The sequence below is a fragment of the Betta splendens genome, chromosome 13, assembly GCF_900634795.4.
Source record: "Betta splendens chromosome 13, fBetSpl5.4, whole genome shotgun sequence".
Classification (NCBI taxonomy): domain Eukaryota; kingdom Metazoa; phylum Chordata; class Actinopteri; order Anabantiformes; family Osphronemidae; genus Betta; species Betta splendens.
The window spans coordinates 19,771,336-19,784,160 of NC_040893.2; the positions used below are offsets into that span (position 1 = coordinate 19,771,336).

Sequence of the window (12,825 nt, forward strand, 5' to 3'; positions counted from 1 at the left end):
AATAGTCTGTGTATTGACATGCATTTATGCACACATGTTACAGTCACGTTTCTTTAATGCAGATTAAGTGTTATGTACACTGGGAAGCCTGGTTTCTGTAATCAGCTAGGGGATTAGAGACTTCACATTTCTCTTCCAAAATGCAGATTACTCTGTAAATGCATAACAGATTTAATCTGCTTTTAGAAGCGTTCATGTGCACATGTGAGTAAAGCTACGACTGCCTGTGAACACTCCAGGAACCACTGGGTATAAAGGGAGCTCATATAGGGACTGGGTGGTGTGATCTTAGAGGTTGCAAAAACCAGTAACTGTTGTCTGGTACATGTTTAAACATTGAACCTTCCACAGTTTCTGTATACAAGTAATACAGTATAAAAAGTCTAAACAAACCTACTGGACCTTTGTGATGGACACTGCTTCCTATACTGAGGACTGGGGTCACTGTAAAAATGTAATGAAGTTGTGACTTTTTTGACAAACCTGTCAGCTGAGACATGGTGTCATACTTTTTATATCAGTGTGTCCTCATTTTTCTAAAAAATCGTTGCCGTCCTAAACACTGACCTTGTCTTACTGTTAAAAGCAGAAGAAACCTTAAAGACCCGCACAGTATTGACTGGGTTCGGCTTGGTTCCGACGGTCCGAGCAGAGAGATCTTCTGTGTTTACATCAGCACTGACGTCATGGGATGCTGAAAACTGGGGAGGCGAGTCAGAGAGCGTCACGGGTGGACTCCGTTTCCCATGAAGCCCCGCGGCTCCGCTGCAGCAGCTTCACTGAGGAGGAGCAGTTTACCGAGGACAGGCCGGACGGAGAGACCGTCCTCACACCGAGGACACACAGACAGGCATTGACACAGACAGGTGATCAGGTGAGGCCGACGTTGCTTTTTTGCTTCATTTTAGCGCGCGAGCTCGCTTCGTTTTTATCACGGTCTCTTATTGTGAAAGAGCCGTTGCTATCGATTCTTTTATTCTAAAAGGTTCTTTTATCCTGGTGTTTTTCCACTCGTCATCATCCAAAACACAGCACTGTAGTACTACTATTACTACTGCAGTGCTGAGGTCCATAATTTTTTTACAATACCACCTTACCAGTGGTACAGCACAGTACTATAGTACAGTATGTGCTGTATTGTGTGCAGTGACTGCTGTATTTCAGGGACTGGACTCGTATCATTTACCATTTACTTGTGCTTGTACTCCCTACAGTAATATTGTAATGTAATATTAATATAATGATATTTGTGAAGTAGTTTTGCCATCTCTACAGTATGTGGCATGTGTGTTTTTGTTTTTCTATTGCTCTCTGAGTTTCTGATGATTAATAATTGATGTAAGTTTTACACTTTTTCTTTTCAAGTAAAGTAGCAGTTAACAGATTTTGAGACCTTATACTTTTCTTAGTGTATCCTAAAATATTTGCAGCTGCATGTTTGTTTCTGTCATCGTCCAACACTCTCAGGTGTCGCTGCAGTAAACAGAGCAGGACGAGGGAGGACAGAAACACTACAGTAGTGCTGTCTCTCACTGTGGCTCAGGTAGATGTTCATTCTGTGTGTCCTGGATTCACAGACTTTCAGTTAAGGGGGTCCGAGGACACAGCTCCATGTGGTCTGAAGAAGATGAGAGAACATGACTTTGGACGGAGTGAGACTGGGTCTCCCTCCCTCAGCCCTCTGCCGGGGTCAGAGGTCAAACTGCATAAGGTGAGACATTCAGTCTTTTAGCCTGGACCTCTCTGGGCCCTGGGCATGGGACTCAGGGTTCTGGTTACACTCAGGGACTCGCTGTCTAGTCTGGAGGACACACACGACGATCAGTTGAATGGGAACGCCTGACCTGTAGTCCAGTCCTTCAGGAGCGCACAATGTTCAGATGAGAACATTGTTCTGGTGTTAAAGTAGATTTGGGTTAGATGGAGTCATTTCTGGTATTTTGTCCACCCCATGACACCAACAAGGGCCGCAAACAATAGATCCAGCTTTAAGCAGGCTTAAATAAAAACAAGATGAAGGATCTGGCCTGTGTGTCAGGTGTAGTTCCTCAAATATTAGGAAAAATTCTGAGAGCCGGGAACATTGTCTTATTATCTGTCAGTGTTTTATGTGTGATTAGCAGGTAGAAACGTGACCATCATATTTCAGAGGGCGGGGGATTGAAAGAACAAAGAGAGGAAAAAAGAAACAGATTAAATACAGACAGATGCAGAACAAAGTGTAGCTGCAGCCTCCTCTCAGCACAGCTTTGTTTACATAATGAAGCCCCGCCTCCTGCTGAATGCAGGCCTCTGATTGGATGAGGCCATGCGATTGAGAGGATGACAAGATGCTGATAGGCTGTGGCTCTGTGAATAGATGTGAAGTGTGTCGGCATCATGAGGCAGCAAACGTGAGTTCTGCACGTGCTCAGTAGCAGCTGGAGGGAACTGAGGAACACGCACACATCTTATGTTTATAATGCATCTTTTAGCAACACTAATATGTCCTCATACATTTACATTACACATTTACATTACATTCTATTTGCACTCTAGTGTTGACTGCGTTAGTGGCTCTGCCAGATGTTCGGGCTCTTTGCGATGCAGCTGCGTTGTATGATGTGATCTACAGCTGGTTTCATAGTTAACAGTAATGTGTGTGTGCACTCAGGATGCGCTGGGTTTGTGTGAGGATGGATCAGATGGTTGCCATGGTGAAGAGCTGGAGAAGGGAAGCCTGGCCACACCGGGAGGGGAGAACACCAGGTAGGTGTGGGAACTGACCCGTCAGGTCCAGGTTTGACTGGTTTAGGTCCTGGAGTGCCTGAATGCTTCTTCAGTGCCACAGATGCAGACCACAGACAAACTGATCCACATTGACTCTGGTCTCTCCTGTTCAGATTATTCAGTCTGAAGAGACCGGGTCACAGCTGGATGCAGAGCCGACATAACAAGAATCATAAACAGAATTCTGAAACAGGCCCACCTTCCACTGCCCAGCAGAAAAGCCAGTCTGTGGGACCCCAGGGGTCAGACCTCAGGGCCTCGGGTGTGTCTTTGTCTTCTCAGGTGTGTCTGTCTCCTCAGGTGTGGCCATCCGGTCGACAGCACAGGTCTTCTCTCCTTCATGACGTTTCATTGGTTGACTCCTCTGGCCACACTCGCCCACAGGACAGGACGGCTCATGTTAGACGATGTCTGGCCAGTATCACAGAGGGAGCGTTGCCACGACAACGCCCTGAGGTGAGAACTGTAGTTGACCTTGTGCATTGTTGTGTGTTTGACTGTTGGCCCTGTGTCATGGTGTGGCTCCCATTGGTTCTCAGGTTGGCGTCTTTGTGGGAGGAGGAGCAGAGGTCAAAGGGCAGCGAGGCGTCTCTGTGTTTGGTGGTGTGGGCCTTCTGTCGGACTCGTCTTCTCCTCTCCATCCTCTGTCTCACTGTTACACAGTTGGCTGGATTCAGTGGGCCGGTGAGTTATGACCACTTACAGGGGTTCACACATGCTAGTCCACAGAGACCAGTACCAGAATGGCCACTGGAACTGGTTTCTGGTCTTAGTCTAGCCACACTAGAGCTAGGTTGAGCAGAGAAACCAGTTCCAGCATGACTCATGACCAGATTGATTTTACTGGTCCAGTGGTCGAGGACTGGTGATACTGAAACTACTCAGAACAGTATGGTGTGTAAAAGCAGTAAGACTGAAGAGGTCCAATCAGTAAGCTGTAAGGCTTGGTGACCATCACACTGGTCATTGACAAGTAACACCATCAAAACAGCCTGTGTTGTTCTCCAGGCGTTTGTGGTGAAGCGTCTGCTGGAGTACACCCAGCAGGAGGAGTCAGACCTGGGCTACGGTCTGCTGCTGGTGCTGGGTCTACTCACCACCGAGCTGATCCGATCGTGGTCTCTGGCACTGACCTGGGCCCTGAACTACAGAACCGGAACCAGGCTGAGGGGGGCCATACTCAGTCTGGCCTTTAACAAGATTCTACGACTCCGCAGCGTCAGGGACCAGTCCATGGGACAGGTACCGTTCTGGATGTAGTAAAGAGGCTGTTTCCTTCTTTGGTTCCTTTTTTGCTGCCTTCTTCCTTCTTCCTCAGGTTTTATTTCTCCCTCTCTCTCAGTAAGAATCAGTCATTAAAGCTCTGCCTGACACCAGTGTGTGCTGTCTTCCTCCAGCTCGTGAACATGTGCTCCAGTGACGGTCAGAGGATGTTCGAAGCAGCAGCAGTGGGCAGTCTGTTAGCAGGGGGCCCCCTGGTGGCCGTTCTTGGTGTTGCCTACAACCTCTTTATACTGGGACCAACATCTTTACTGGGCTCAGCTGTGTTTATCCTGTTCTACCCGACCCTGGTCAGTAATTGTCTTCTGATTCCAAACGTGTCTCGACTTTTCTACACAACCTGATTTAAAATTTTCAATGTGCGATCACCTGGTCTCAGATGTTCAGCTCCAGGCTGACGGCGTACTTCAGGAGGAAGGGCGCAGCCGTCACCGACAAACGAGTGCAGAAGATGAACGAGACCCTGAGCTACATCAAGTTCATCAAGATGTTCGCCTGGGTCAAAGCCTTCTCCCAGGACGTCCGCCGTATGTACCCCCTTCACACGTCCCCACTCCCAGCCGGACCCGCAGCACTGACACCTGTGATTCTCTCCAGGCATCCGTGAGGAGGAGCGGCGGATCCTGGAGCTCACAGGTTACTGTCAGAGCATCACTGTTGGCGTGGCCCCCATCGTCGTCGTCATTGCCAGCGTGGCAACTTTCTCCGCCCACATGTTGCTAGGATACGACCTGACTGCTGCTCAGGTACCAGACTGCATCTGCTAACATTTGCTAGCAAGCTAAATATTAGCTAACCGGCCTGTGAGCAGGTCGCTCTGGCTAATCTGCTCCATCCTGTGTTTCCTGACAGGCCTTCACTGTGGTGACGGTGTTCAATGCCATGACCTTTGCCCTGAAGGTGACTCCGTTTTCTGTCAAGTCTCTGTCTGAAGCTTCGGTGGCTGTTGAGCGATTTAAGGTTTGTTTTTGAACACATAGAGGTGCTTTCCTGCTCAGCTAATCTTTCTACATATGTTCATTGGCCCAGTTTCTTGCTGGATGAATACGTGAGTCAGCTGAGTCAGCGTCTTTCCTCACAGCTGTGACTCTTGTCTCTTCAGAGTCTCTTCCTGCTGCCAGAGGTCGACAGCGTTCGGGCGCCCCCTGCTGATGCTCAGGTTGCCGTGGAGATGTGCGGGGCCCGCCTGGCGTGGGAGGGCGGCGGGCACAGCGCCCAGCCCAGTCCGTGTGTTCGAAAATCTGGCAGACTGCATCACAGGGACAGGTAAACACACTGTTTAATAATGTGTGTTTTCACTGTACATGTGTTAGTATGACGTCACCTTTACTGCTGATGTCCTGCCATGATGTCATTGCGTAACCAACATACCAGCACTGGACTGAGACACAGTTTTACGCACAACCCCCGTAGCCGATTTAGAGCTGAGCTGTTTGTGGTGGTCACCAGGTGCAGAGACAGACCCACAGTTCTCAGAGAGGAGGAGGATGAGGAGCAGGAGGAGGTGACCAACTCCCTGCTGAGAGAAGGAGGAGATGGAGCCTCAAACCCAGAGGAGGACGAGGGGGAGACCTGTCCCTCCATCCTGTCTGTCCCTCCTGCGTCCTCACGCCTTCAGAGCACCCTGCACTGCATCAACCTGAGCATCCAGCAGGTAGAGCCACAGTCCAGCACTAGTTGCTCGTGGATCGACGGCTGTGACAGTCGCCCTTCACTCTAACTCTGTCTGTTCAGGGGACGCTGGTCGGGGTCTGCGGCAGCGTCGGCAGTGGGAAAACCTCCCTGATCTCTGCTATTCTGGGACAGGTGACGACACAGCGCCAGGTTGTGCTTCACTGCCTCTGACGGGGAAGAGGTGCCGACTATTGATGATGGTGATGTTTTAACAGATGACTGTGCTGGAGGGCAGAGTGGCCGTCAGAGGGAGACTGGCATATGTCGCTCAGCAGGCCTGGATCCTGAACGCAACACTCAGAGACAACATCCTGTTTGGACAGGAGTACCAGGAAGACAGGTGAGCAGGAGCCGGAGCAGCTTCACATCATGAGCCCCGCGCTTAGAACAGACTGATCCAGGGCCAATGTCAGTTCTGGGTTAATATATTCATTAAAAATAGGAGGGAATGTGTAATGGAGGTCATCTCAATTATCTATAATCTCCACAATACATCATACCAATTACTGCTTAATGTGCTAAAGTAAACACACCCATAGTTTAAAGTATTTTATTTATGTATTTAAATGCATCAGATGGACATGGATTGACCTTGTGCTGATTTTTGTGTGGCCGAAGAGAGAGACCCCACAGCCTCAGCCAAAGGTTAATGGAAGTAGGGGAGTTTGCAGTGGGTTTTGGTTTCATTTGGAGTTGTATTATTGATTATTGAAATAGGAAGAGAGTATTGATAACTTGTTGTGTGTGTATTGTGTTTATGTATGTGTGTGGTTTATGTTGCTTGTATATGAGTGTTTTGAGTTTGGGTCTCCCTCTGGGGAGCTGCTATAGGGAAGAAGGCTGCTGCTGAGGCCCGTTTGCACTTTAAGGTTCATTTTATTTTTGTTGTATTTCTTGGTTTGATTTACTATTATGTTGCTCACTTGGTGAAAATTAAAGCACCGCTTCACATCATCTCTGCCTTAAACCTCCTGTGTCTCCATCCACTAACGGTCATCCTAACAGAATGAAAACCAGGAAATCTGTCTTAAAAAAAACCTTTGAAAGTGTAAGATGTATTGTAGAAATTAGAACCAGTACCAGAACCAGTTCAGTTCAGTATATTCCTAGCACCAATTCCCAACAGTAGTCGTCTCACAGCACATTACAAAGTAGGTCACAGAATTGAAAGGGTCCAAAACCACTAAGACGTCAGGTTTGCACAGCCTCCTCCTGACTTGTCCCTCTTCTTGTGCAGGTACCAGTCGGTGTTGAGCGCCTGTTGTCTCCGCCCGGACCTCGCCCTGCTGCCCAACGCTGACCTGACTGAGGTGACGTCACTTCCTTGGTAGCTTCTTATAGGCAGAGCTCTGTAGGTGCAGGTGGGGCCACTCTCGGCTGCCCAGTCTCTGTCACATAACATACGTACATGTTGCTCTTTGCCCGTGCTCTTGGTCTGTTTGTGCCCTGTGCAGCTGAGGTGGGAGGAGGCACAACCAGACGGAAGTACCATGAAAATCACATAGAACAAAATGAGGTGAGGTGTTGCTGTTTTGGCAAATGAGACGAAACAGGAGTGACACAGGTGGCAGGCCACAGTCTGATGCATGTTCAGATCAAGGGCTCATTGTTGCGTTGTTACAGACACACAACCTTCAGTCCAGCTCCAGCTCCTACACAGACACAGGACTGACAATGTGGCTAGCTCAGCTGCTCCCCACCTGTTCAGGAATGTAGAGCTTTTTAGTCATCAGGTCAGTGAGCCAGTTACAAAGAGACAGAACTGCACCGAGTGCACTTTCTGGACCCGTCTGTGATTTCCAGACCAGGAGAAACTGCGTCTGTTTTTATGGGCTCTGGTCTGTGCAGCTTCCTGAACATGTTCATATTCCTCCCATCAGATCGGGGAACGTGGTGCCAACCTGAGTGGTGGACAGCGCCAGCGGATCAGCTTGGCCCGTGCCCTGTACAGCGACCGGGACATTTACATCCTGGATGACTCGCTGAGCGCCCTCGACGCCCATGTGGCCAATCACATCTTCCGCAACGCCATCAGAAAGCAGCTCTGCCACAAGACTGTGGTCTTTGTAACGCACCAGCTTCAGGTAAGACACACACAGAGGGACGCAGAGACGGCACCGTGGTTACCCGTAATGATATGTGTGTCTGTGTGCAGTACCTGGTGGACTGCGATGACATCGTCCTGATGAGGGAGGGAAATATTGTGGAACAAGGTAACCATGACGACCTGATGAAGCTGAATGGAGATTATGCCGCCATGTTCAACCACTTCCAGCTGGGAGACACACCATACATTGAGGTACCTGTCTGTCTGTCTATGTAATCACCTGTTTGTCTGACTGCCTGTCCCTGTCTTTCTGATCACCTGTCTGTCTGCAACAGGCTCCCAGTAAGAAGAATGGTGGTTCTCAGAGGAAACCAGCAGACAGTAAACCAGGATCGGTGAAGAAGACTGCACCCGTTGTAAAGGACAACGGTGAGACTACATCTCTACTGTGCTCTGCTGGACGTCACTTTTTCTACTGATTTTCATTCAGTTTGGTCATGTGACATTGAAGGGGAGGAGCAACGGTGTGGGGGCGTGGCCTGGCCTGTGTTTCAACTCTACATGTCAGCGTGCGGTGGCCTGGTCTCATGCCTGCTGATCCTGGTCCTGTTCATTCTGAACGTTGGGAGCTCGGCTTTCTGCAACTGGTGGCTCAGCTACTGGATCAACCAAGGCAGTGGGGTGAGAGTCCACCAGAGAGAAATATCACCGTTATGATGCTCTCATATCACCTCCTCTGACTCCTCCTTCTGTCACCATTTGTCCAGAACACCACAGTAACTCAAGGCAACGGATCAGCAGTGAGCATCAGCATGAAGGACAATCCCATGATGCAGTACTACGCCACCATCTACGCCTCCTCCATGGGCGTCATGCTGTTTTTCAAATTCGTCAGGGGCATTGCCTTCGTTAAGGTCAGATCATTACAGGGCCTAGCGACGCCAACTCTTTATGTGATCAACGAGCGGAGAAGTTATTGTGAGAAGCAGTGTGGTTCCGTTTCATCTGATGGGTGTGGTTGTCTTTGTGCAGGGAACTCTGCGAGCCTCCTCCAAGCTGCACGACGAGCTCTTCCACAAGATCCTCCGTTGCCCCATGAAGTTCTTCGACACAACCCCCACAGGACAAATCCTCAACCGCTTCTCCAAAGACATGGATGAAGGTGGGTGAGAGGGCTGAGCTCAGTGAATCAGCCCTCCGTGGACATGTTGGTGATGCCTCCTTCTCTTTGCGCCTCCAGTTGACACCCGGCTGCCGTTCCAGGCTGAGATGTTCATACAGAACATGATCCTGGTCTTCTTCTGCCTTGGCGTCATCAGCTGTATTTTCCCATGGTTCCTTGCGGCTGTGGGGCCTCTGTTCTTGCTCTTCGCTGCTCTCCACGGCGTCTCCAGGGTCTTCATCCGAGAGCTGAAGCGCTTAGACAACAGGACCATGTCACCTTTCATGTCCCACATCATGTCCAGCATCCAAGGCCTGACCACGCTGCAGGCCTACGACAGGGGGCAGGACTTCCTTAACAGGTTTACAGTTTGAGACACTAAACGTGTGAAGTAGTGATTTACCATGAAACTCACAACAGTGACTGTATGTGTTGCTTTGTTTAGGTACCAGGTTCTGCTGGACCAGAACCAGGCTCCATTTTACCTGTTTAGCTGTGCCATGCGCTGGTTAGCGGTGCGCCTGGACGTCATCAGCGTGGCTCTGATTAGTATCACCGCCCTGATGATGGTCCTGATGCACGGACAGATCCCTCCCGCGTACGCTGGACTCGCCATCTCTTACGCTGTGCAGGTAGGTCAAAGTCTGTGGACCGTCCCAATCATCCAGGCCTGGGTGGAGTTCTGGGTCTGCGATGGGAGGCATCTCATAGACATCAGCTGTGTTTTGAATCTCAAACGTGGGGGTGATGGGAGACTCAGTAACCTGAGCAAGTCCATCTGACACCAGCATGACTGTGACTGTCCCCCGTTCAGTTAACAGGCCTGTTCCAGTTCACGGTGCGCTTGGCGTCTGAGACAGAGGCTCGGTTCACCTCTGTGGAGAGAATCCACCACTACATCCAGGTACTGGGAGTGATCTGCATTAAGGGACTGGGACTCACTTCAGTCACTAGGATTAACAATAACCACTAGTTACATTCTTCTTTCTGGTCTTAGTCCTTGTCCCAAGAGGCGCCAGCCCGGGTCAAAGGTCGGGCCCCTCCTGCTGATTGGCCCCAGCAGGGCGAGTTGGTGTTCAAAGAGCTGAAGATGAGGTACCAGGAGAGTCTACCTGTGGTCCTGAACAACATCTCCTGCACCATCCGGCCCAAAGAGAAAGTCGGCATTGTGGGCAGAACTGGATCAGGTAGGACCAGGTTCTGGTCGTCCAGAGCTAACAGGTCTTACTAGACTTTAAGACTTGTGGGCCACCTTCTCTGAATGTCTCACTCCTGTCTTCCTGCAGGAAAGTCCTCTCTGGGTGTTGTCCTGTTCCGACTGGTAGAGCGCTGTGGAGGATCCATCCTGATTGATGGCATTGACATCCATGACATTGGACTGGCCGACCTCCGCAGCAAGCTGTCCATCATCCCTCAGGACCCTGTTCTCTTCAGTGGGACGGTCAGGTCAGAACCCCTGAGACAGTCTGGGACGACCATCTGATATTTATAAAGTTTGTTAATGATCTGAAACAGATAATGTCTTGTGTGGCTCCAGGTCTAATCTGGACCCATTTAACCAGTACAGTGAGGAGCAGATCTGGGATGCTCTGGAGAGAAGTCACATGAAGGAGTGTGTGAGTAGAAAGGCGTCAAGCTGATTCCTCTGTTCTCATCCAAACATGAAGTTTCCTAGAACCTTTTCTTTGTTTTGTTTATTTAGTCAGAGTTTGAACTGACGATTGTTTGAACGTTTGTCACTTTCTGTTCAGGTGCTGGTTTTTGTCTCAATAATGTGCACCAGGTGTAGTTTGACTTCCTGTCCTCTTGTCCCAGGTGTCTCAGCTCCCGCTGAAGTTGGAGTCAGAGGTGGTGGAGAATGGTGAAAACTTCTCAGTAGGAGAGAGACAGATGCTGTGTGTGGCCAGAGCTCTGCTGAGGCAGTGCAAGGTGAGAGCCAGATCAGAGCAGAGGGGGAGGCGGTGATGTCTCTTCCCTGGGACTCGTCTAATTGCTCGGTTTCGGTCTCAGATTCTGATCCTGGACGAAGCAACGGCAGCTATGGACCCTGAGACGGATACTCTGATCCAAGAAACCATCAGGACATCGTTTCAGGACTGCACCACGCTCACCATCGCCCACCGCCTCCACACCGTGCTTGCCTCCGACCGCATCATGGTGCTCAACCAGGGACAGGTAACACGGCCGACTCACTCACTCATTAACAGAAGGTGGTAGGATGTGCTTGAACCGCGCGTGAGGAAGGTTTTCTTGGCTGTAATTGGTGCAGGTGGTGGAGTTTGATGAGCCATCGCGGCTGCTGGCCAACGAGAACTCGCGTCTGTGCTCTATGTTGGCCGCTGTGGAAAACAAAATCTCTGTGCGAGGATGAAGACGGAGCCAGGGGTCACGCTAGGTCACCTGTTCTCCAGTATAAACGGAAAGTAAAGGTGCTGTTTCCGTTCCTGTACTGTAGATGTAAAGCTAAAAACTGATCTGAGAGCAGCTCAGAGTTTGTTAAATCTTTGATGTGTCATCATCATCTCTGATGTACTGTTGCTTTTTTGCAACATGAAGACATATTTTGTTGTTATGACCTGAGGAACCAGGTCTGTGCTAATTATTATTACTAATAATATTATTATTATTATTATGTTGTTGTTAGTGGTGCTGGTTTGTTTGACTGTGGTGAACCCTGTGTGACCTTCTCTCACCTGCTGTTTGGACACATAAGGGGTTAAAGGGCAGGTTAGTTAAAACTGTCCAAAATATTCTGTCATTGGTTTCATTCTGACCCAGAATGAGGCAGTCAAACCTTAAATGAAGTTCAGTTATTTTTGGATGGTATCAGAACTATCTGTGACATTTTACTTTCTGTAACATTTGCACAATGACAGGAATGAAATATTTTGAATGAAAACATCCGCAGCCCTCAGTAAGTTTGCTGAACAGCTTTTTTTGTGCCATTAATTTCAGAGCCAAGAATCGTTTTTTCTGTGGTTTTGGATTAAAGGTGAATCCTTCAATCTTTTTAATTTATTTTTAAACAATGTCCACTGCTGCTAATGTTACACTGTAAAAATCTGAGTTTCTCTTTTACCTTGATGTTAAAATAGTTTTAGAAAATTGAACAGTTTAATTCTCCTGCTGTTGTCAAGTTTAACTTGTTGTTTTGTTTTACAACCTGGTTTTTATTCTACTCCAGACTTGTTGCTGTTACCAAAATAAAAGCCTGGTTGTGAAAGATGAATGGAATATTCCCTTAGCATCAATTTTCTTATACCGAACAAACAGCCTTGTGGAAAGTGTCTGTGTGTGTGCTGTACCTTTCTAACAGCCTTATAGCATGACTTGATAACTGCCTTGTTAGCGGGGGGGATTTTCTCTAATATTGTTAATAAAACAATTTTAAGATAAAAGGGTTGTGTCACTTCCTGTTGTTTGTTTGGTGTGATTTTAATAAAACATTCTTTTAAAATTATTGAATCTATTTAATTTTTTGTCTTACGCACACACACATTTATACAATAATAAAGAAATATACATATCTTCTTGCCTTCGCTCACATTTTCCAACAGCAGTGAGATGTTCCCAGGACTTATTGCCACTACAAGACTCCACCTTCTGCATTAACCCTGAAATTAAAAACCCGACATAGAGTCAGCGTTTATTTACAAAACATCTGTGTATGACGCAATGCTGCGATGTTGCCTCAGTCCATAGCATTTGGTTGTAGTGACACGTTTGAAGTGTTCCCAGGTGAGTTTGTATGCGCTTCCTACAGTCATTAAGCAGAGGAGAGTAGACTTGTGGACTTCTATTACCTGTTGACAGCACAAAATCAGGAGCGGCCCCCGGTCCTACTGTAGTACTGTAACTACCACCCTAGGCGTTACGCTGTAAAGAATGTGGC

General features: G+C 48.5%; 1 protein-coding gene across 3 annotated transcripts; it reads left to right on the forward strand.

Annotated features, from left to right (window-relative positions):
- Nucleotides 1–719: 719 nt before the first annotated feature.
- Nucleotides 720–12,393, forward strand: abcc5 (ATP-binding cassette, sub-family C (CFTR/MRP), member 5). Of its 3 annotated transcripts, XM_029172355.2 has the most exons (30): nt 720–874; nt 1,578–1,711; nt 2,654–2,748; nt 3,070–3,225; nt 3,309–3,453; nt 3,778–4,011; nt 4,167–4,340; nt 4,430–4,577; nt 4,648–4,796; nt 4,903–5,010; nt 5,153–5,316; nt 5,500–5,704; nt 5,785–5,856; nt 5,940–6,064; nt 6,962–7,034; nt 7,605–7,808; nt 7,880–8,023; nt 8,107–8,200; nt 8,283–8,452; nt 8,539–8,685; nt 8,804–8,933; nt 9,012–9,294; nt 9,379–9,565; nt 9,748–9,837; nt 9,931–10,120; nt 10,220–10,379; nt 10,471–10,549; nt 10,749–10,862; nt 10,944–11,108; nt 11,203–12,393. In XM_029172355.2, the coding sequence occupies exons 2-30, from the start codon at nt 1,628–1,630 to the stop codon at nt 11,302–11,304; spliced, it is 4,191 nt and encodes a 1,396-aa protein (XP_029028188.1). In that variant the 5' UTR covers nt 720–874; nt 1,578–1,627; the 3' UTR covers nt 11,305–12,393. The 3 variants fall into 3 exon arrangements, with proteins under 3 accessions (XP_029028188.1, XP_040929539.1, XP_040929538.1); XM_041073605.1 differs by lacking the exons at nt 720–874; nt 1,578–1,711; nt 2,654–2,748; ... (9 more) ...; nt 5,785–5,856; nt 5,940–6,064 and having other exon boundaries at nt 6,983–7,240; XM_041073604.2 differs by lacking the exons at nt 720–874; nt 1,578–1,711; nt 2,654–2,748; ... (10 more) ...; nt 5,940–6,064; nt 6,962–7,034 and adding an exon at nt 7,101–7,457.
- Nucleotides 12,394–12,825: the final 432 nt, after the last annotated feature.

Bases quoted from the DNA above. Each gene is read 5' to 3' on its own strand.
- abcc5 (XM_029172355.2), top strand. From the start codon at position 1,628: ATGAGAGAACATGACTTTGGACGGAGTGAGACTGGGTCTCCCTCCCTC. The intron at 5,011-5,152 runs GTTTGTTTTTGA...TTGTCTCTTCAG, and splicing joins TGGCTGTTGAGCGATTTAAG to AGTCTCTTCCTGCTGCCAGA. The intron at 10,121-10,219 runs GTAGGACCAGGT...GTCTTCCTGCAG, and splicing joins TGTGGGCAGAACTGGATCAG to GAAAGTCCTCTCTGGGTGTT.